At 36.3% G+C, this 21,021-nt stretch overlaps 1 protein-coding gene and 1 pseudogene across 4 annotated transcripts; both read right to left on the reverse strand.

Annotated features, from left to right (window-relative positions):
* Nucleotides 1-1,399: 1,399 nt before the first annotated feature.
* On the reverse strand, nucleotides 1,400-8,163 carry LOC148587259 (putative disease resistance RPP13-like protein 1 pseudogene; annotated as a pseudogene). The gene is made up of 3 exons (XR_015911529.1): nucleotides 4,291-8,163; nucleotides 4,049-4,140; nucleotides 1,400-1,957 (listed from the first exon to the last, which is right to left on the reverse strand). The product of XR_015911529.1 is annotated as a putative disease resistance RPP13-like protein 1 pseudogene (transcript).
* LOC132167256 (putative disease resistance RPP13-like protein 1) lies at nucleotides 1,400-20,887 on the reverse strand. 3 transcript variants are annotated; one of them, XM_088513761.1, is made up of 5 exons: nucleotides 17,123-20,887; nucleotides 16,878-16,986; nucleotides 16,395-16,548; nucleotides 16,189-16,316; nucleotides 15,619-15,886 (listed from the first exon to the last, which is right to left on the reverse strand). In XM_088513761.1, exon 1 carries the CDS (start codon nucleotides 20,870-20,872, stop codon nucleotides 17,192-17,194), a length of 3,681 nt encoding a protein of 1,226 aa, XP_088369887.1. In that variant the 5' UTR covers nucleotides 20,873-20,887; the 3' UTR covers nucleotides 15,619-15,886; nucleotides 16,189-16,316; nucleotides 16,395-16,548; nucleotides 16,878-16,986; nucleotides 17,123-17,191. The 3 variants fall into 3 exon arrangements, with proteins under 3 accessions (XP_088369886.1, XP_088369887.1, XP_088369885.1); XM_088513759.1 differs by having other exon boundaries at nucleotides 15,619-15,806; nucleotides 17,123-20,872; XM_088513760.1 differs by lacking the exons at nucleotides 15,619-15,886; nucleotides 16,189-16,316; nucleotides 16,395-16,548; nucleotides 16,878-16,986 and adding exons at nucleotides 1,400-1,957; nucleotides 4,049-4,140 and having other exon boundaries at nucleotides 17,123-20,872.
* Nucleotides 20,888-21,021: the final 134 nt, after the last annotated feature.

Here is a 21,021-nt window from a genome sequence, read left to right on the forward strand (position 1 = left end):
CTCTTTTATCTTTTTGTTTTTAATTGAGGATTATGTTGGAATTTTATAAAAAAAGTGAGGGTAGGTAGATAATTTATATTTTGTAAATAAATAATATTTTAATAGTATAGAAAATGTAAAGGAAGATATTGTGAAATATATTTTCATATGGAAGCAAAAAGTAATTTTGTTCCTTAAACTTAGGAAAAATCAAAAGAAAGCTAATGCTAATGCTCGAAATAAGGAAAATGTTAGGTGTTCTTCTGGTGTCCTCTCAAATGTGATGTGACTTTTAAAATTATTGTTAAATTTGAGATTATCATTATTGAGTTTTAATTTATTTATGATTTTAAAAGTCACATCACTGTTAAGAGAATATTAGGTAAATATTAGAAAAATACCTAACATTTCCCTCGAAATAACCTGACAAGAACATAACGGAGTGCTAATGTGGTGGAAATTAAACAAAAAATTAAAAATTGTGTAAGTGGACATTAAAGTCGTGAATGGATAAATTAGATTATCTTATTCGAGAGGTCTCATTGCAATAATATCTTCAATAAATTAATGGGAGGGGGTAAGTGGAGAACAACTCATTATTGTCTTATACAATTCTTTGTTTTTTTTTTTTTTCTTTTTGCAGGTCATATACAATTCTTTTAAGCCTAAGATGAGCATCCTCTTTCTTACAATATGATTTTTAATTACCTAATACAACCATCTTCTCCTTGACTGGATCAAATTAGTTGACTGACTTTAAGAAATGGGGATTTTAATTGCGCAAGTGGACTTGAAAACAGCTGTTAACAGATGTATTAGATTATCTTATTTGAGAGGAAGAAGCAAAGGTATCTCATCTCCTCCAATAATTTCATTATCTTAAGACAATATAATACAACCATCTTCTCCTTCTTGGATCCGGCTTATGTGCTACAGCACATGTGCTGTAAAAATTTGAAGGTGTTATGAATTTCCTTTTTGTTTTGGCACTAAAAACAGAGTTGCAAAAAAAAAAAAAAAACAGAGTTGCTGGTTTTTGACAGTCTTGCTTTGTTAATCAGCTCTCTGCTCTAGTCTCTGATCATTAGTTGGTAAGCTTTGGACTGCGTTGGTCGATTGAATGTGGAGTTAATTTTGTTAATATTTGTTTAAAACAACAATACTTGGTTCGTGAAACCACAAAATGTGGGCATGCAAAAACTTTTCAAGATGCTAGCTGTGCTCTAATTTGATTTTAAGAACTTGAAATTTTCAGTCACTTAAGCAAACATAGAAAAAGACATTATATAATCAAAGAAAAATTATCAGTTGTCTAAAAAAATTAAGTTAATAGAAAAAAAAAAATGGGAATTTAATAATTTAATTAACACTTTAACCTACCAAAAAGCTGAGAATTCTCACTGCTATCAAGATTCAAGTCTTGCAAGCAAACCTCTTCTATTTGGCTTGTACTTTAGATCGCCCTTTTTTGGGGTTAAGAGATAGTACAAACTGTTTTGATCTATACAATGTGGTGTCTGAGCATCATTTCAGGTCAAATTCCCTCGAGAATGAACATGCACGGGTTCCTATAACTCAGTTGAGTTTTCAGAATCATGGATAAAAAATAAGACGGCTACATATATTGCGTGTCCCAGACTTGCACTTTCAGGCTTCTCCTTCTTCTAAATATGATCACCATATCGCCAAATGAAATCTTTCAAGATATCATAAGAAGATAACGTCCGGTTTTTATACCTTCCATATCTCCTCCGGGCTCCGATGCTCAACCCACAAATGTCCTTGTTAGTCTTGTCATCAAACATGCAGTACAAACTACCGGTGTCCGTATACCCCAGTTATGTAAGAGCACAAACAATATCAATTAGGGTCAAATGGTCTGGATCAACATCTCCCATGTTGTGGACCTTCCTCCCAATATATGCCAGATGTGGTCCTGGTAGAGAAGCCCCATGAGATCGTAAAATCGTCAACATATCTACAATACAACCAACGATAAATAAAGAATAATCGATAGGTGATTCAAAATGTACCGAAAGAATAATCTTAGTATAAGAAAAAAGGAAGTATACAATGAAATTTCATGTTTGAAATACCAAAATCTGTCAAAATGTAGGAAACTAATGAAAATGAAGGTCAATTAGTCATGTAGATAAAGGAACCCTCATCATAGAACCACACACCTTCACAAGCAAGACACCCAACAATGCAATGCAAGCTGTAGGTGACTAAGGATCTTAAGGCACAAAATTTCTCATAAGACTCACAAATAAAGTTCTGGAAACTCAAAACATAAACAAAATTGCTGCTGTCATAATCATTTCCATCACCTCATTAGCCTTTTAAGTTTCCATTTCGTTTTACTAATAGTATAACACTGAATTTGAAATGAATTTTGAGCAGAGTTGAATGCATACTTCTTTGAATGGGGTGGGGTGCCTTCAGCTTCAAGAATATGTATAACTTGTCCCATTTTTGGCCGCTTCCATGCATTAGGGTCTACAGAACGTAAAGCCACAAGAAGAGACAGCTTCAATGCCCTTGAAGTAGGCTTGTCAGGTAGCTTTGCATCCAATACTCCTTCCGGATTCCTGTTTGCAACCATATTCTTAAGTCACTCAACTAAGTTTACATAAACATTCTTGGCTTTTTAGTTAAAAGCAACATGGAAGATGAAATTCTACTATATTTGAAGCAAACTGATATTAAGAATATAGTGCAAACCTCCTCCGAAGATCGGCTATAATCAATTGGGTTCCTTCCAGAAATGATTTCCATCATAAGAATCCCAAAACTGAACGCATCGCTTCTTTTGTTCAGCATGCCTGTGCTTGCATATTCAGGAGCTACAAAACTACTACAAAAAAAAAGACTCTTGTTACCTCTTTAGCCACAGTGGCACACAGGACTCAGATAAAAGCATACCCAAATGTTCCCGTGACACGGGTTGTAATGTAGCTACTCTGAGCCGAGGAGCTTGGATTCACAAAATTGCTGAAACTAGCGCACATTCTGATCAGTTGAAACTGTTTGCAACAGAAAATCCATATACAGTGAAGAGTATGTAGATAACCAAGTCCCTATGCAGAAAAAAAGATAACTTTAGTCATCTTAGCCTAGCTGATTGGTAGTGAAGTTTGGGGGAAAGTTTGTCGATTTTTATGAAGGGTGGGAAAAAGAGGTAGAGGGTTTATGCTTAAAATAAGACTAGGAAAATTGAATTTTTTAAGTGTTTGATTATGCATGAGGAACCATAGGAAAATAGTGGGCAAGTACCAAGAAATGCTACAATAAAAGATCAACTCTGGTATTGGTTAAATAATCTGTTAGTCATCAAACACATATGCTGAAGAATGAAGTGTTTGCAGAAAATCATTCACTTACCTGTCTTTCTGCATTGGCAAAGTCTTCTTAAGAGCAAAATCCCCAATGGGATGGAGACTGGAAGCCAGCAACTACACCAATTTCAATTCTGAGCATATGACACAAGATATTGACAATGAAAAGTGACTCTGCAAAAGAACCCTCAAAGGAATTGAGGATAGACAATGAAAAAAAGATCAAATGAAACACAAATCACCGAAGCAAACCTATAGATTCGAAGAGCATCTGAGCATCCCTAGCTTTACAAAGCCCATAGTCTTTGATTATTTTGACCGGAATGATGAATTACAGGAAAACTAACAAGCACTTTGTTCCATCAAAGAATAACTTTACTGATACAATTGAAAACCCCACCGTTCCTGAGATGCAAAAGATTCTTAATGTCACTATTAGCCCATAATCCAATTGATCAAAAACCATACTTATCCATGAGATGCACAAATTTTTTAAACGTTTGAAAGACTCTAAGAGGTATCTGATCCATTGGTCTACAAGCACCAAGCAGAAAACACTCATATAAGAACGTGTTAATACAAATTTCACACGTTCTTGCACATACCTGATGTAACACGTGATGTTACAAAAAAAAAAAAAATCTTTTCAAAAGAAATGAATGAACTTGAATTTAGCAAATATAAAAGAGACCCAATGCGAGAAAAGTTGGACCTAAGATTAATTAGCTAACCTTTTGGTATTCATGAACTCACAGGATCATGCATTCTATTTGCCTGCCTCTTCTTCTTGCAATCGCCACCAAGCTCTTCGAACTTCTAAATTCTGTTCATTAAAAGTTTTTTCCATGCAACAAAAAGAAAAAAAAACAATTAGACAGTGATGAAACGAAGAGACATTTATTAGACAAAAAAATATTAGAAAACAGAAAGAATCTGAGAAAGTTGATGGGAAAAGAAAGAGCAATGTACGTACATTTGGTGAAATGACACCCTTATCAACATTTATGCATGCGCGATCGATGAGCAGAACAGAGGAGGCTTTTGGGTCATCCAATATATTCTTCACAATCAATCTCAATGTGATCGACGGCAGGAACCTTATGGCCGCTTAGCCACCGTTTCTTCAACAAAGGGCATGCGTAGATCCGTATGGTGGAAAGCGACGCAGGCAAATCCTTCACTGGCACGTGCTTGAGCTTGGGGCAGTCATGGAGTGTCAACCCTCGAAGAGACGTGAGGTGTTGAAGCCCTTTCTTCTCCAAATATTTCATATTTTGAAATTGAGAGATATCGAGAAAAGTCAAACAAGAAGGCAGCAACCCCGGCTCTGGAAAAGACCGCACATCTTCAGATTTTCCACCGACATACAAATTTACAAGAGACGGGAGATTCTGCAAACCCCATCTCATCCGACCGGCGAAGAGTTTTTCACAACTCTGGACGTTGATAAGTTCCAGATTTGAAGGAAATCCCCCTGTGGGCAACGATTCAACTTCTGGGCAATCAATTAAATAGAAAGACTTGAGAGAAGGCATGAGTACATCCATCTTCTCCGGCAGTGACGTCAGACTCCGACAACTTTGGACCCAGAAGAATGTGAGGTCGGGGGCACGAAGTCCTCCTCTTGGAAAAGATGCAAAATTTGTGCAATAGTTGATGAATAAACGCACGGTCAACAAATCACGTCCACGATGTTCTGAAGCTTTAAATGATTCCAGATTCTTACACCCGGAGATTTTGATAGAAAAAAGATTTGGGATTAAATCTAATGGAAATGACTTGAGTGAATCACAACCGTCCAACCGCAACGTTTCAAGGGATGAAAAGTTTGGCAGTCTAGGGAGCCTAAACATGTTACAGTTTAAGATGGCTAACTCCTGAAGATTGCTGTTGCAGTCCACCAGTCCCCGTGGACGGGACTTCAGTGGGCCAAATCCTCCAATTTTGAGCTTTTGCAATCCGGTTGGCAACCCCCTCAACAGAAACTCTTTGCAATGTAATACTCGCAATTCAAGTAAAGAAGGAGCCCTCGGGAGTGAATCCACCAGCTGCGGACATTTGCGAATATCAAGCTTGGCTAAAGAAGGAAGATGGACCGGCAGCCGCCCTGTCAACTTAGGGCAGTTGTCAATGTAAAGCTCTTCAAGCTGAGAAAAAACTCCGCCTTCGTTTTCAGCAACAAAAGAAGACCATTATTTCTCCCACTTCAACATTTTCTCGAACCTTAGAACTTTCAAGGCTCCAAATGGCCGAACTGATGAAGAATCGCTGCCATAAAACTCACGATTCACTTTAACAAATTCTTCAAACCCAATGACAAAGAGGCCCTGCAAAGAGGATAGCTGCCCAAGTGGTGGCAAGTTGCGACAATGATTACAGTTTTCTAGGCGTAGGAATGTTATGTTAGAGAATGAATGATCCCCAACCCAATCTGGAAGACTTCCGGCGCCATAATTGTTGATAGTGAGACTTTTCAAGTTATTATGGGGCCGGAGATTGTGAAGTACAGATCTTTGACATTCTGAAATATTAGTATCCAATGCATTCCATTCCAACACCAACTCTTCAAGGTACTTTCTATCATTCAAGCATGCTTTCAAAGCATCAGTAGGAGGTACAACGTTTTGAAGCTCTAAAATAGAAAGCCTTCCTCGTAGATTTGCAAGTTTTCCCAACTCTTCAATGCAAGCTCCACTATGTTTGCTGATGATAAATTTAGTTAATGTTTGTAGACATTTTAGTCTACCTAGCTGCATTGGCATCTCCTTTATGTAAGTTTCGCTAATATCAAGATGACGTAAATTAATGAGTTTCCACACATCACTTGGTAATATTGAAAGATCTTTACAACCTGATAAATTCAATGTTTACAAATTGCACAGCTTACATATGGAATCAGGCAACCTTTTAATTGTAGTGAAAGAAAGGTTCAAATAACGTAGATGTTTCATTTTGCCAATTGATTCAGGTAACTCAGTCATATTTCGATAGTGAGATAGAGAGAGCACCCGCAAGCATCTTAGATTGGGCAAGAAATCAAGTGGTACCTTTTTTGTTAAGTAGAAGTAGGAATTATTCGATGGTGACAACTCCAATGGCAAGAATGTGTGCAATCGAGTAGCCTCGTAAAGAACTCCAAACTTCTTAAAGTTATCAAATTCTTTTCTGAAGTATGATAAATGACGAATCCTCTTCACAATTTCGTGAGAATTGTCAGCCTCTAATCTAAAGGTAAATTGCCCAGACACAAATTTTGCCAAGTCGTTGACAAGATCATGCATTACAAAGCTTGATTTATTGCCACTTGATTGTTCTAACAATGATCTTGATGCCAAATCAAGGAAGTAATCTTCACCAACCTCTTCCATTCTTTTGTTTTTAGTTTCTTCTAAGAAACCTTCTGCCATCCATAATAAGACTACTTTATCTTTTACCAAAACACAACCCTTGGGAAATATTGAACAATAAGCAAAACATTGCTTTAGATGTGATGGAAGATATTTGCAACTTAATCTTAAAGCCGGAAGAATATTTGTCTTGTCAAATGACGAATCCCATAATTCGCTCTTCAATATCCTCTCCCATTCATCAACATCTAGTTTAGATCCCAAAAGACCCCCAATTGTCTTCGCTGCTAAAGGTAAACCTTCACATTTTTTCACAATTTGTCTACCTATTACTTCTAGCTCTCGACGTGCATCAAATTCGTCATCATGGAATGCATATTTTGCAAATAGTGACCAACAATCTCCTTCCACTAACGGCTTTAGATGATCAGTTGGAAGAGCGTTCATGATTGATGCAACACTGCCACTGCGTGTAGTTACAAGGACCATACTTCTTGGTGCCCCAGTTTTAAATGGATTACTTAAGACCTCCCAATCAGCATAATTCTCATTCCAAACATCATCTAAAACAAGTAGGAATTTCTTCCCCATCAATTTCTGCTGTAGTGTAACTTGAAGCAGATTTAGATCCTTCATATCACAAGTTGACGAAGTCACTGACTCTAGAACTGTTTTAGTTACTCCAAACACATCAAAATCATCTGAAACACATACCCATGATTGAAGGTCAAAATGTTCCTTCACCCTATTGTCCTTATATACAAGCTGAGCAAAGGTGGTCTTGCCAATTCCCCCCATGCCGACTATGGGAATCACACACAAATTTTCATTGCTGCTTGCATCATTTGAGAGTAACAAGTTTATTATTTTTTCCTTATCATCATCCCTACCAAAAATACCAGATTCTTCAACCAAAGAGGTGCTGGGGCGTCTCTTTACTGATTCTCCTCCAGAACCTTCTTTCAGACCTAGAACATCCTTTTGTCTAACTAAATATTCTAGTTTGTCAAGTCGCTCTTTTATCTTTTGGTCTATCTCTTTGATAAAATTACTAAGAAACTTAGAGATAGAGTTGTGTACCTTACTTGAAGTGGTTTGGAATTGAACATCCAACTTATGTTGCAAGGCTTCGGTGGCTATCTCGTCCAAGATGTCTTCAGCATCATAGACAACATCTTTCAAGTCATCGAGCCACACTTTCACAGCAGGCTTTGTAAGTTGTTTTTCCTCCGCGTCTTCAAGCAGTGCATTCACGGACAGCAATGATATCTTCAACTTCTCTAAGACTCCTTCGTTGAGTTTACGTTGCCGAAAGAAGTCCACAAACTCAGGAGACGCCATTTTATCAAATAACACATTGAGGAAAGCAGAGAGAAACGCTCCTCCCACTAAGGTCGCAGCCATGTTTTCTGTTTTGTAATGGAAGAAGGTGATTTCAAACAGCAGAGAAAAATGAGATCGCAATGGAAGATCAAATGAAAGGAAATGAAGGAAGATGATCAATGGAGGAAACCGCAGAGCAAAAAGAGATTGCAATGGAAGAAATGAAAGAAAATGATGGAAGGTGATTGGAAAGAGCAGAGCAAAATGAGATAATTGCAACCTATGTTTTGCTTTTTACACCAAACTACATATAAACAACATATTCGGGCAACAGTCAACAGCCACAACGCAAGCAATTAAGTCAGAGAAATTTATTGCTTTGTCCCCACCATTATTTATTGTTTGCAACTTGCAATCAAGGAAGGCCATTCCTTGTAAAGAGCAGAGCAATTTCACGCCAAAGAACAACTCACAGGAAACAACCTAACCCGAGTTGTGATTGGCTTATCTCATGCTTCAACAACTCATTAACGTCATTAATTATACAATATATGGCGTTAATTATATAAGATAAGCATCTGATCTTCTTGCTAATGATTACAATAATACCACCATCTTCACCTTCTTTATTATCAATCATTTCTGTAGAATACTTTTTTTTTTTTTTTTTTTAAGGATTTATATATATACTTGAGCAAATGTGAAAATATATAACACTCCCGTTTTATATTGAGAAGATGAAGAGTAACCCAAATAAAATGAGTGATTTATAAAAATAGTTATGAGTGGACGTGAAAGTAGATGTTCCCTGGTTAGTGTTGATATTTATTTTAATGCAAAGATAATAAAGAGAGAAGAAAAAATTAAAACTTCTTAAAAAAAAAGTCAAGAAGAACAGGTTTAAATATAAAAAAGAGGTCAAATTTGAAAATAATAATAAAATTCAATTATTGCAATTATTTTAATGACAAGTTCACAATAAAATATTATTTCGTTTCCAGTTTTTTTTTTTTTTTTTGTCGTTCACAATAAAAATAAAGATTGATCTTAATTGAATGGAAATGCATTAAAGAAAAATTACATCTCTTTAGTTTCTGCTTGTCTTGTATTTTACTCATAAAAGAAAAAGAAAAAAAAATGATATTATTGGTTTGGCTGTGATTTCTCCAAGTTGATTGCTTTATTATGAAATTGAAGTCCCTAAGCAAATCCAAGTCAATGGATGAAGTACATTGTTATCTTTTTTTAAGAGGTAGAGAATGCAAAGAAAGGTCTGTATCACTTTATTGTTTTCCTTGGTTGGGTGGCTTCACTTGTATATGGAAGGAATGTTCTTTGGTTGTAAGAGCATTTTCAATATGAGTCAAATTTTTATAAAAAATTGTTCTTTAAAACTCATTTTTAGCTAATAAATTTTGAAATACATTCGCTTCTGATTAATTATATTTTTATTTATATCATATATATATATATATATATATATATATATATGTATGTGTGTGTGTTTCTCTCACCGCCTCAACGTCAAATCAGAAGTAGCAGCAGCAGCTTGCTTTAATTTATTGGAAGCGCCAAGACGTGTTCTATTTAGCATTCGCGGAGAGTAGACACGGGACGTAGACCAGCGGGGACAACGACAAACTTAATTTTCGCTTTCACTCCCTCGCACATGGCCCCCTTCCTTCTTATATACCATGCAATGCCCACCCAACCGTAGGCCAGCTAGGGTCAGCATCTTTCGTCTACGCTTGGCTCGCCACTCTCCTCTCTCCCAATTACCAAATTACCATTGCTTTTTTGGCTCCTCATTAGTCATTTCTTAATTCTTACATCAACGTTATCTATTTCAATATATATTTTTTTTAATTTTCTTAAGCCACCAAGAAAAGGAAAGTACTTGTAAGAAAGAAAAATAAATGATTAAAACAAGAATTAAGTTAGTTAAAGTAGTACTTTCCTAAAAGTAGCTAATTAAAAAGTAAATACATGTATTAAAAAAAAAGTAGTTAAGACATAAGTTGTGCCTCCATCTCCTCAACTCTGCAAGAATTTAGCGAGAAATCAAGCAAAGCTTCATTAATGGTGGCAATTCCTTTATGGTAGTCGCAAAGAGAGTACACCGATGAGTAAGCTCGTCCATAATATATTTAATCCTAGCATCGGAATCACACGTGGTCCACAGTACCGACCACCCCAGGCATAAAGAGATAAAATATGGTAGGGTAATTTAATAATAATAATAATAATAATAATAATAATAATAAATACTAGAATATAGAGGAGCGTGGGATCAGACTGACATGCCAAAAACACTATTCAGCAGAGCTGGCGCCTCTGACCAAAATGTTTGAATCTTGGCAACATTTTCCATCGCATTCTGTTTTGAGTGAAACTAAGGAAAGAGAAAAAAGAAGATAAGATGGAATGCTGTCAGTGAAAAAAAAAAAAAAAGAAAGAGATAAAGTGAAGAATGAAGAGCTCATGTAACAATATGTTAGTTTAAACATTATGGAGATAATGAGTATGATTTTGACGTCTTAATAGTTAACATTCAAGGTTATAGTATTTTAAACAATCTGTAAGGGATGTTAGATAACTACTGACAATTATTTACATAATTCATAAATTCGACATAAATTTAATATGTAATAAGTGAATTAGGGTTAAAGAGTATAATCTTTTTAATTAAATAAGTCGGATTATGATTCACTCATATAATTTTAAATTCTTATCTCAATCTGATCCAAAGTCAACATGTGAGCATAAACTGCCTTCCCTACTATTAGGTACCAAATTAAATTAGCGGAGAAAAAATGTAGCTAGCTACGCATATTCCATTGGGAATGCTTTTAAGAGCATTCTCAATGGAAGAGCCAAATGTTACATTTATCTAAAATAACTCTTCAAATGTTTAAAAAAGCTCCTACATTGGATTAGCAAAAAAAAAAAAAATGTAAAATAGATATTTGATTGGAAGAGCTAAAAAAAAAAAAAACTAAATGTAGCAGCACTTTTCAAGGAAGCTATTTTATTTTTCATTGTTTCTCTCACCTGTTTTCTCTTTTTCCCAAATCTTTTCCTACTTTTTCCCTGCATGTTCTCTTTTCCCAAACATTTTCCCATTTTTCCTCTCACATGTTCTCTTTTTCTCAAAATTTTTCTTACTTTTAATAATATTTTAATAGAATAGATAGAAATATAGCTAATCGGATGTATAAACATTTAAAAATAGTTTAGCTAAACTAGATAAAAGTGAGTTTTGAGAAGCAATTTTACATAAAAATATGGCTCCTCCATTGGGAATGCTATAGGGCTTGAAAAGGACCACATAATTTGCTATTTCATTCCAAGATAAGTAACCATATTCCAATCGCACCCATTAACCAATTATATGTTACGTGTTCGATTTCATTCCAAGTCGTCTTTAAATAAATTTGAATAGAGCATTCTTACCAGATTCACCAAAATAACCAGAAGTACATTTTTCTCTATTTTAACTACGCACATTTTTAAAGCACCCCCAACGGCCTTACTATTTGAACTATCAACTTTTACTATTCCATTTAAATATTCTTTTTCAAATATTTCTTTATATTTTTTTTTTTTTACTTTTTCAAAGAATAGAGAATGAGAGAGAAAATTTAAATTATTTTTTATTTATTTGGTGAGTGAATAGTACTCACTATCTTTATTGAGTACTATGCACTCACCATTTATTTTGAGTTAAAATGGTGAGGCTGAAAAATAAAGATTTTAGCCACTTTTACCAAATTATCTCACCAAAATAACTAAAAAATGATTTTGGTGAGGCTACTACGAATGCTCACTAATGACAAGTTGAGTGCAAATGCTCCATTGAAACCCTGGTAGATGACAGCTCTAGTTGTTTATGTACATCTCTACTTTCAACTCGTAATATCTCCTTGAATCTATTAAGTCAAAACCTTAATTAAAAAAATAAACTATTTATTTTATTTGACCGAGAACTTGATTGGAAAATTCTAGCTGTTAATTAATGAACTTTCTTTTTCTCCTTATAGTGTGAAAATGAAAGGGCCGGGAAAACAAATCGTAAGAGATATTTCAAGCATATCTTATTTGAAAAGACAAATCCCTAATGATCTTTCCAAGCTTCTGGTTGATATTTGCATGCTGAATGCTCACCACCTTAAACACATGGGGCCACCTTTGACGAAGAAACAAATGGGAAAAATGCCAATTCAAAGATGTCACCAACATGAAAATCAGTGGGCTATTTTCTGGTATTTGGGCACCTGTTGAATAAGAGTTAATTCAACCACTTACAGCACAAATGACTTCATCATACAAAGCCATCAGGACAGCAACCATTGTAGGTAATTTCTTCTTGTTCTTTATTTTGAATGCAAACTGTTTTATCTTTTTCCTAACATAGCAAAATAGGGCCATATATTATCCCAACATGTTTGTCAATTTTTGAACTAAATGGAAGGGGAAGTATGTAGTTTCCTTAGAAATATTCAGATGCATAATTGTATATAAAATATTGAAAGAAAATTGTCAGCAAAGTGTTTGACAGTAACAGTAAAGCAGAACAACAGCAGGGGAGGAAAAAAGAGCTCAACATGTTCTTCATTTTTAAGATAAAAAAAAAAAAAAAAGTTGGTAGCTTTCTGCACTCTCTTTGAACTAAAATATAATCAAGCTCATGATCAACCCAAATTCTATCAAACTGGTATCTTCAAGCTCATGATCAACCCAAATTCTATTAAATCCTTATGAATGACACCACCTAACAAATTAGAAAGAATTATATCGAAGAAAATCCTAAGATCAATGGGACTTCACAAAACTTAGACATTTTCATTTCTTCCTGAAGCTACTTAAGAAACGAAAAAAAAGGCAAAGACACAGAAAAAAATAAAAGAAAACATCCTATCGATCTGGACCAATTTTCTGAAGAAAAACACCATTTTTTTGAAGCTACTTGATTTATTAGCTAACCTTATGGTATTCATGCCTCATATTTGCCTGCCTCTTCTTCTTGCTATTGCCACCAAGTTCTTCGAACTCCTAAATTCTGTTAATTAAATTTTTTTCCATGCAATTAATGAAACAAAAATGAAAAACAATTAGACAGTAATGAAACGAAGAGAAATTTGAAGGTGTTATGAATTTCCTTTTTGTTTTGGCACTAAAAACAGAGTTGGAAAAAAAAAAAAAAAACGCAGAGTTGCTGGTTTTTGACAGTCTTGCTTTGTTAATCAGCTCTGATCTGCTCTAGTCTCCGATCATTAGTTGGTAAGCTTTGGACTGCGTTGGTCGATTGAATGTGGAGTTAATTTTGTTATTATTTGTTTAAAACAACAATACTTGGTTTGTGAAACCACAAAATGTGGGCATGCAAAAACTTTTCAAAATACTGGCTGTGCTCTAATTTGATTTTAAGAACTTGAAATTTTCAGTCACTTAAAGCAATTTAACCTAGAAAAATACATTATATAACCAAAGAAAAATTATCAGTTGTCTCAAAAATTTAAGTTAAAAGACAAAAAAAAAAAAAAAAAAAAGGAATTTAATAATTAATTAGCACTTTAACCCACCAAAAAGCTGAGAATTCTCAATGCTATCAAGATTCAAGTCTTGCAAGCAGACCTCTTCTATTTGGCTTGTACTTTAGATTGCCCTTTTTGGGGTTAAGAGATAGTACAAACTGTTTTGATCTATACAATGTGGTGTCTGAGCATCATTTCAAATCAAATTCCCTCGAGAATGAACATGCACGGGTTCCTATAAATCAATTCAGTTTTTAGAATCATGGATAAAAAATAAGACGGCTACATATATTGCGTGTCCCATACTTGCACTTTCAGGCTTCTCCTTCTTTTAAATATGATCACCATATCGCCAAATGAAATCTTTCAAGCTATCATAAGAAGATAACGTCTGGTTTTTATACCTTCCATATCTCCTCCGGGCTCCGGTGCTCAACCCACAAATGTCCTTGTTAGTCTCGTCATCAAACATGCAGTACAAACTACCGGTGTCCGTGTTGTGACAAATGCAAATTCCAAGATTACCAAAGAAGTAGAAAAGTGCAAAATAGAAAAATAATACAACCACACAAAACACCAAGATTTAAGTGGTTCTGCTTAACAAGCCTACATCCACTGGTGGAGACGATCCATGAGAAATTCACTAACAAAAAGTGGAATACAAAGAGTAGTACAAACAAAACCACTCCAACCCAAAAGCCCCAATACACCTCAATCTCACTCAAAAGAGAATTAGATACAAAAGAGAAAAATATTCTCTAAAATTCTCTAAGCATTTCAGCACTCCAAAAGTGCGATAAAAAAGAATAAAAAATGGTGTATCTCTTCTTCTCTTTGCAACACAAGTCTCTCTCTCGGCAACTCTTTCTTTTCTTCTCTCTCTCTTTTTCTTGCTAAAGTTGCTGCCTCTCCATGCTTGATGACCGAATGGCTTCAATAATAAAACAACAATGCCTTTTCACAAAGCTTCTAGAAGAAGCTCAATGAACGGAGAAGCCAGAGTGGACGTGTGAGAGAGAAAACATAAGTCAAAAGTATGGGATGCCATACTGCTGTGGGGCCTACGGTAAGACTTGTGAAAACAAGTCACCAATTCTGACAGTCTGTATACCCCAGTTACGTAAGAGCACAAACAATATCAATTAGGGTCAAATGGTCCGGATCAACATCTCCCATGTTGTGGACCTTCCTCCCAATATACGCCAGATGTGGTCATGGTAAAGAAGCCCCATGAGATAGTAAAATCGTCAACATATCTGCAATACAACCAACTATAAATAAAGAATAATCGATAGGTGATTCAAAATGTACCGAAAGAATAATCTTAGTATAAGAAAAAAGGAAGTATACAATGACATTTCGTGTTTGAAAAACCAAAATCTGTCAAAATGTAGGAAACTAATGAAAATGAAGGTCAATTAGTCATGTAGATAAAGGAACCCTCATCATAGAACCACACACCATCACAAGCAAGACACCCAACAATGCAATGTAAGCTGTAGGTGACTAAGGATCTTAAGGCACAAAATTTATCATAAGACTCACAAATAAAGTTCTGGAAACTCAAAACATAAACAAAATTGCTGCTTTCATAATCATTTCCATCACCTCATTAGCCTTTTAAGTTTCCATTTCGTTTTACTAATAGTATAACACTGAATTTGAAATGAATTTTGAGCAGAGTTGAATGCATACTTCTTTGAATGGGGTGGGGTGTCTTCAGCTTCAAGAATATGTATAACTTGTCCCATTTTTGGCCGCTTCCATGCATTAGGGTCTACAGAACGTAAAGCCACAAGAAGAGACAGCTTCAATGCCCTTGAAGTGGGCTTGTCAGCTAGCTTTGGATCCAATACTCCTTCCGGATTCCTGTTTGCAACCATATTCTTAAGTCACTCAACTAAGTTTACATAAACATTCTTGGCTTTTTAGTTAAAAGCAACATGGAAGATGAAATTCTACTATATTTGGAGCAAACTGATATTAAGAATATAGTGCAAACCTCCTCCGAAGATCGGCTATAATCAATTGGGTTCCTTCCAGAAATGATTTCCATCATAAGAATCCCAAAACTGTACGCGCGCATCACTTCTTTTGTTCAGCATGCCTGTGCTTGCATATTCAGGAGCTACAAAACTACAACAACAAAAAAAGACTCTTGTTACCTCTTTAGCCACAGTGGCACACAGGACTCAGATAAAAACATACCCAAATGTTCCCGTCACACGGGTTGTAATGTAGCTACTCTCTGAGCCGAGGAGCTTGGATTCACAAAATTGCTGAAACTGGCACACATTCTGATCAGTCGAAACTGTTTGCAACAGAAAATCCATATACAGTGAAGAGTATGTAGATAACCAAGTCCCTATGCAGAAAAAAAGATAACTTAATCATCTTAGCCTAGCTGATTGGCAGTGAAGTTTGGGGGAAAGTTTGTCGATTGTTATGAAGGGCGGGAAAAAGAGGTAGAGGGTTTATGCTTAAAATAAGATTAGGAAAATTTAATTTTTAAGTGTTTGATTATGCATGAGGAACCATAGGAAAATAGTGGGCAAGTACCAAGAAATGTAACAATAAAAGATCAACTCTGGTATTGGTTAAGTAATCTGTTAGTCATCAAACACACATGCTGAAGAATGAAGTGTTCGCAGAAAATCATTCACTTACCTGTCTTTCTGCTTTGGCAAAGTCTTCTTAAGAGCAAAATCCCCAGTGGGATGGAGACTGGGAGCCAGCAACTACACCAATTTCAATTCTGAGCATATGACACAAGATATTGACAATGAAAAGTGACTCTGCAAAAGAACCCACAAAGGAATTGAGGATAGACAATGAAATAAAGATCTATAGAAACGCAAATCACCGAAGCAAACCTATAGATTCGCAGAGCATCTGAGCATCCCTAGCTTTACATGGCCCATAGTCTTTGATTATCTTGGCCGGAATGATGCATTACAGGAAGAACTAATAAGCACTTTGTTCCATCAAAGAATAACTTTACTGATCCAATTGAAAACCCCACCGTTCCTGAGATGAAAAAGATTCTTAATGTCACTATTAGCCCATAATCCAATTGATCAAAAACCATACTTATCCATGAGATGCACAAATTCTTTTAACGTTTGAAAGACTCAAAGAGGTATCTGATTCATTGGTCTACAAGCACCAACCAGAAAGCACTCCTATAAGAACGTGTTAATACAAATTTCACATGTTCTTGCACATACCTGATGTAACACGTGATGTCACCCAAAAAAAAAAAAAAATCTTTTCAAAAGAAATGAATGAATTTGAATTTAGCAAATATAAAAGAGACCCAATGAGAGAAAAGTTTGACCAAAGATTAATTAGCTAACCTTTTGGTATTCATGAACTCACAGAATCATGCATTCTATATATTTGCTGCCTCTTCTTCTTGCAAACGCCACCAAGCTCTTCCAACTTCTAAATTCTGTTCATTATAAGCTTTTTCCATGCAACAAAAAGAAAAAAAAACAATTAGACAGCGATGAAACGAAGAGACATTTATTAGACAAAAAAATATTAGAAAACCGAAAGAATCTGAGAAAGTTAATGGGAAAAGAAAGAGCAATGTACGTACATTTGGTGAAATGACACCCTTGTCAACATTTATGCGCGATCGATGAGCAGAACAGAGGAGGCTTTTGGGTCATCCAATATATTCTTCACAATCAATCTCAATGTGATCGACGGCAGGAACCTTATGGCCGCTTAGCCACCGTTTCTTCAACAAAGGGCATGCGTAGATCCGTATGGTGGAAAGCGACGCAGGCAAATCCTTCAATGGCACGTGCTTGAGCTTGGGGCAGTCATGGAGTGTCAACCCTTGAAGAGACGTGAGGTGTTGAAGCCCTTTCTTCTCCAAATATTTCATATTTTGAAATTGAGAGATATCGAGAAAAGTCAAACAAGAAGGCAGCAACCCCGGCTCTGGAAAAGACCGCACATCTTCAGATTTTCCACCTACATACAAATTTACAAGAGACGGGAGATTCTGCAAACCCCATCTCGTCCGACCGGCGAAGAGTTTTTCACAACTCTGGACGTTGATAAGTTCCAGATTTGAAGGAAATCCCCCTGTGGGCAACGATTCAACTTCTGGGCAATCAATTAAATAGAAAGACGTGAGAGCAGGCATGAGTACATCCATCTTCTCCGGCAGTGACGTCAGACTCCGACAACTTTGGACCCAGAAGAATGTGAGGTCGGGGGCACGAACTCCTCCTCTTGGAAAAGATGCAAAATTTGGGCAATTGTTGATGAATAAACGCACGGTCACCAAATCACGTCCACGATGTTCTGAAGCTGTAAATGATTCCAGATTCTTACACCCGGAGATTTTGATAGAAAAAAGATTTGGGATTAAATCTAATGGAAATGACTTGAGTGAATCACAGCCGTCCAACCGCAACGTTTCAAGGGATGAAAGGTTTGGCAGTCTAGGGAGCCTAAACATGTTACAGTTTGAGATGGCTAACTCCTGAAGATTGCTGTTGCAGTCCACCAGTCCCCGGGGAAGGGACTTCAGTGGGCCAAATCCACCAACATTGAGCTTTTGCAATCCGGTTGGCAACCCCCTCAACACAAACTCTTTGCAATGTAATACTCGGAATTCAAGTAAAGAAGGAGCCCTCGGGAGTGAATCCACCAGCTGCGGACATTTGCGAATATCAAGCTTGGCTAAAGAAGGAAGATGGACCGGCAGCCGCCCTGTCAACTTAGGGCAGTTGTCAATGTAAAGCTCTTCGAGCTGAGAAAAAACTCCGCCTTCGTTTTCAGCAACAAAAGAAGACCATTTCTCCCACTTCAACATTTTCTCGAACCTTAGAACTTTCAAGGCTCCAAATGGCCGAACTGATGAAGAATTGCTGCCATAAAACTCAATTTTCACTTTAACAACTTCTTCAAACCCAATGACAAAGAGGCGCTGCAAAGAGGATAGCTGCCCAAGTGGTGGCAAGTTGCGACAATGATTACAGTTTTCTAGGCGTAGGAATGTTATGTTAGAGAATGAATGATCCCCAACCCAATCTGGAAGACTTCCGGCGCCATAATTGTTGATGGTGAGACTTTTCAAGTTATTATGGGGCCGGAGATTGTGAAGTACAGATCTTTGACATTCTGAAATATTAGAATCCAATGCATTCCATTCCAACACCAACTCTTCAAGGTACTTTCTATCATTCAAGCATGCTTTCAAAGCATCAGTAGGAGGTACAACGTTTTGGAGCTCTAAAATAGAAAGCCTTCCTCGAAGATTTGTAAGTTTTCCCAACTCTTCAATGCAAGCCCCATTTTGTTTGCTAATGATAAATTTAGTTAATGTTTGTAAACATTTTAGTCTACCTAGCTGCATTGGCATCTCCTTTATGACAGTTCCAGTAATATCAAGATGACGTAAATTAACGAGTTTCCCAACATCACTTGGTAATATTGAAAGATCTTTACAACCTGATAAATTTAATGTTTGCAAATTGCACAGCTTACATATGGAATCAGGCAACCTTTTAATTGTAGTGAAAGAAAGGTTCAAATAACGTAGATGCTTCATTTTGCCAATTGATTCAGGTAACTCAGTCATATTTCGATAGTGAGATAGAGAGAGCACCCGCAAGCATCTTAGATTGGGCAAGAAATCAAGTGGTATTTTTTTTGTCAAGTAGAAGTAGGAATTATCCGATGGCATCAGCTCCAATGGCAAGAATGTGTGCAATCGAGTAGCCTCGTAAGGAACGCCAAATCTCTTAAAGTTATCAAATTCGTTTCTAAAATACGACAAATGACGAATCCTGTTCACAATTTCGGGAGAATTGTCAACCTCCAATCTAAAGGTAAATTGCCCAGACACAAATTTTGCCAAGTCGTTGACAAGATCATGCATTACAAAACTTGATTTATTGCCACTTGATTGTTCCAACAATGATCTTGATGCCAAATCAAGGAAGTAATCTTCACCAACCTCTTCCATTCTTTTGTTTTTAGTTTCTTCTAAGAAACCTTCTGCCATCCATAATAAGACTACTTCATCTTTTACTAAAACACAATCCTTGGGAAATATTGAACAATAAGCAAAACATTGCTTTAGATGTGATGGAAGATATTTATAACTTAATCTTAGAGCCGGAAAAATATTTGTCTTATCAAATGACGAATCCCATAATTCGCTCTTCAATATCCTCTGCCATTCATCAACATCTAGTTTAGAACGCAAGAGACCCCCAATTGTCTTCGCTGCTAAAGGTAGACCTTCACATTTTTTCACAATTTGTCTACCTATTACTTCTAGCTCTCGACGTGCATCAAATTCGTCATCATGGAATGCATATTTTGCAAATAGTGACCAACAATCTCCTTCCACTAACGGCTTTAGATGATCAGTTGGAAGAGCGTTCATGATTGATGCAACACTGCCATTGCGTGTAGTTACAAGGACTATACTTCCTGGTGCCCCAATTTTAAATGGATTACTTAAGACCTCCCAATCAGCATAATTCTCATTCCAAACATCATCTAAAACAAGTAGGAATTTCTTCCCCATCAATTTCTGCTGTAGTCTAACTTGAAGCAGATTTAGATCCTTCATATCACAAGTTGACGAAGTCACTGACTCTAGAACTGTTTTAGTTACTCCAAACACATCAAAATCATCTGAAACACATACCCATGATTGAAGGTCAAAATGTTCCTTCACCCTATTGTCCTTATATACAAGCTGAGCAAGGGTGGTCTTGCCAATTCCCCCCATGCCGACTATGGGAATCACACACAAATTTTCATTGCTGCTTGCATCATTTGAGAGTAACAAGTTTATTATTTTTTCCTTATCATCATCCCTACCAAAAATACCAGATTCTTCAACCAAAGAAGTGCTGGCGCGTCTCTTTACTGATTCTCCTCCAGAACCTTCTTTCAGACCTAGAACATCCTTTTGTCTAACTAAATATTCTAGTTTGTCAAGTAGCTCTTTTATCTTTTGGTTCTCTTTGTTAAAATTACTAAGAAACTTAGAGATAGAGTTGTGTACCTTACTTGAAGTGGTTTGCAATTCAACATCCAACTTATGTTGCAAGGCTTCGGTGGCTATCTCGTCCAAGGTGTCTTCTGCATCATAGACAACATCTTTCAAGTCATCGAGCCACACTTTCACAGCAGGCTTTGTAAGTTGTTTTTCCTCCGCGTCTTCAAGCAGTGCATTCACGGACAGCAATGATATCTTCAACTTCTCTAAGACTCCTTCGTTGAGTTTTCGTTGCTGAAAGAAGTCCATGAACTCAGGAGACGCCATTATTTCAAATAACACTGGGAGGAAGGCAGAGACAACTTCAGCCATGTTTTCTGGTTTGTAATGAAAGGAAATGGAGGAAGGTGATTTCAAACAGCAGAGAAAATGAGATTACAATGGAAGATCAAATGGAAGGAAATGAAGAAAGATGAATGGAGGAAACGGCAGAGCAAAAAGAGATTGCAGTGGAAGAAATG

This window comes from Corylus avellana, chromosome 2 (assembly GCF_965113065.1).
Source record: "Corylus avellana chromosome 2, dhCorAvel1.hap1.2, whole genome shotgun sequence".
Taxonomy (NCBI): domain Eukaryota; kingdom Viridiplantae; phylum Streptophyta; class Magnoliopsida; order Fagales; family Betulaceae; genus Corylus; species Corylus avellana.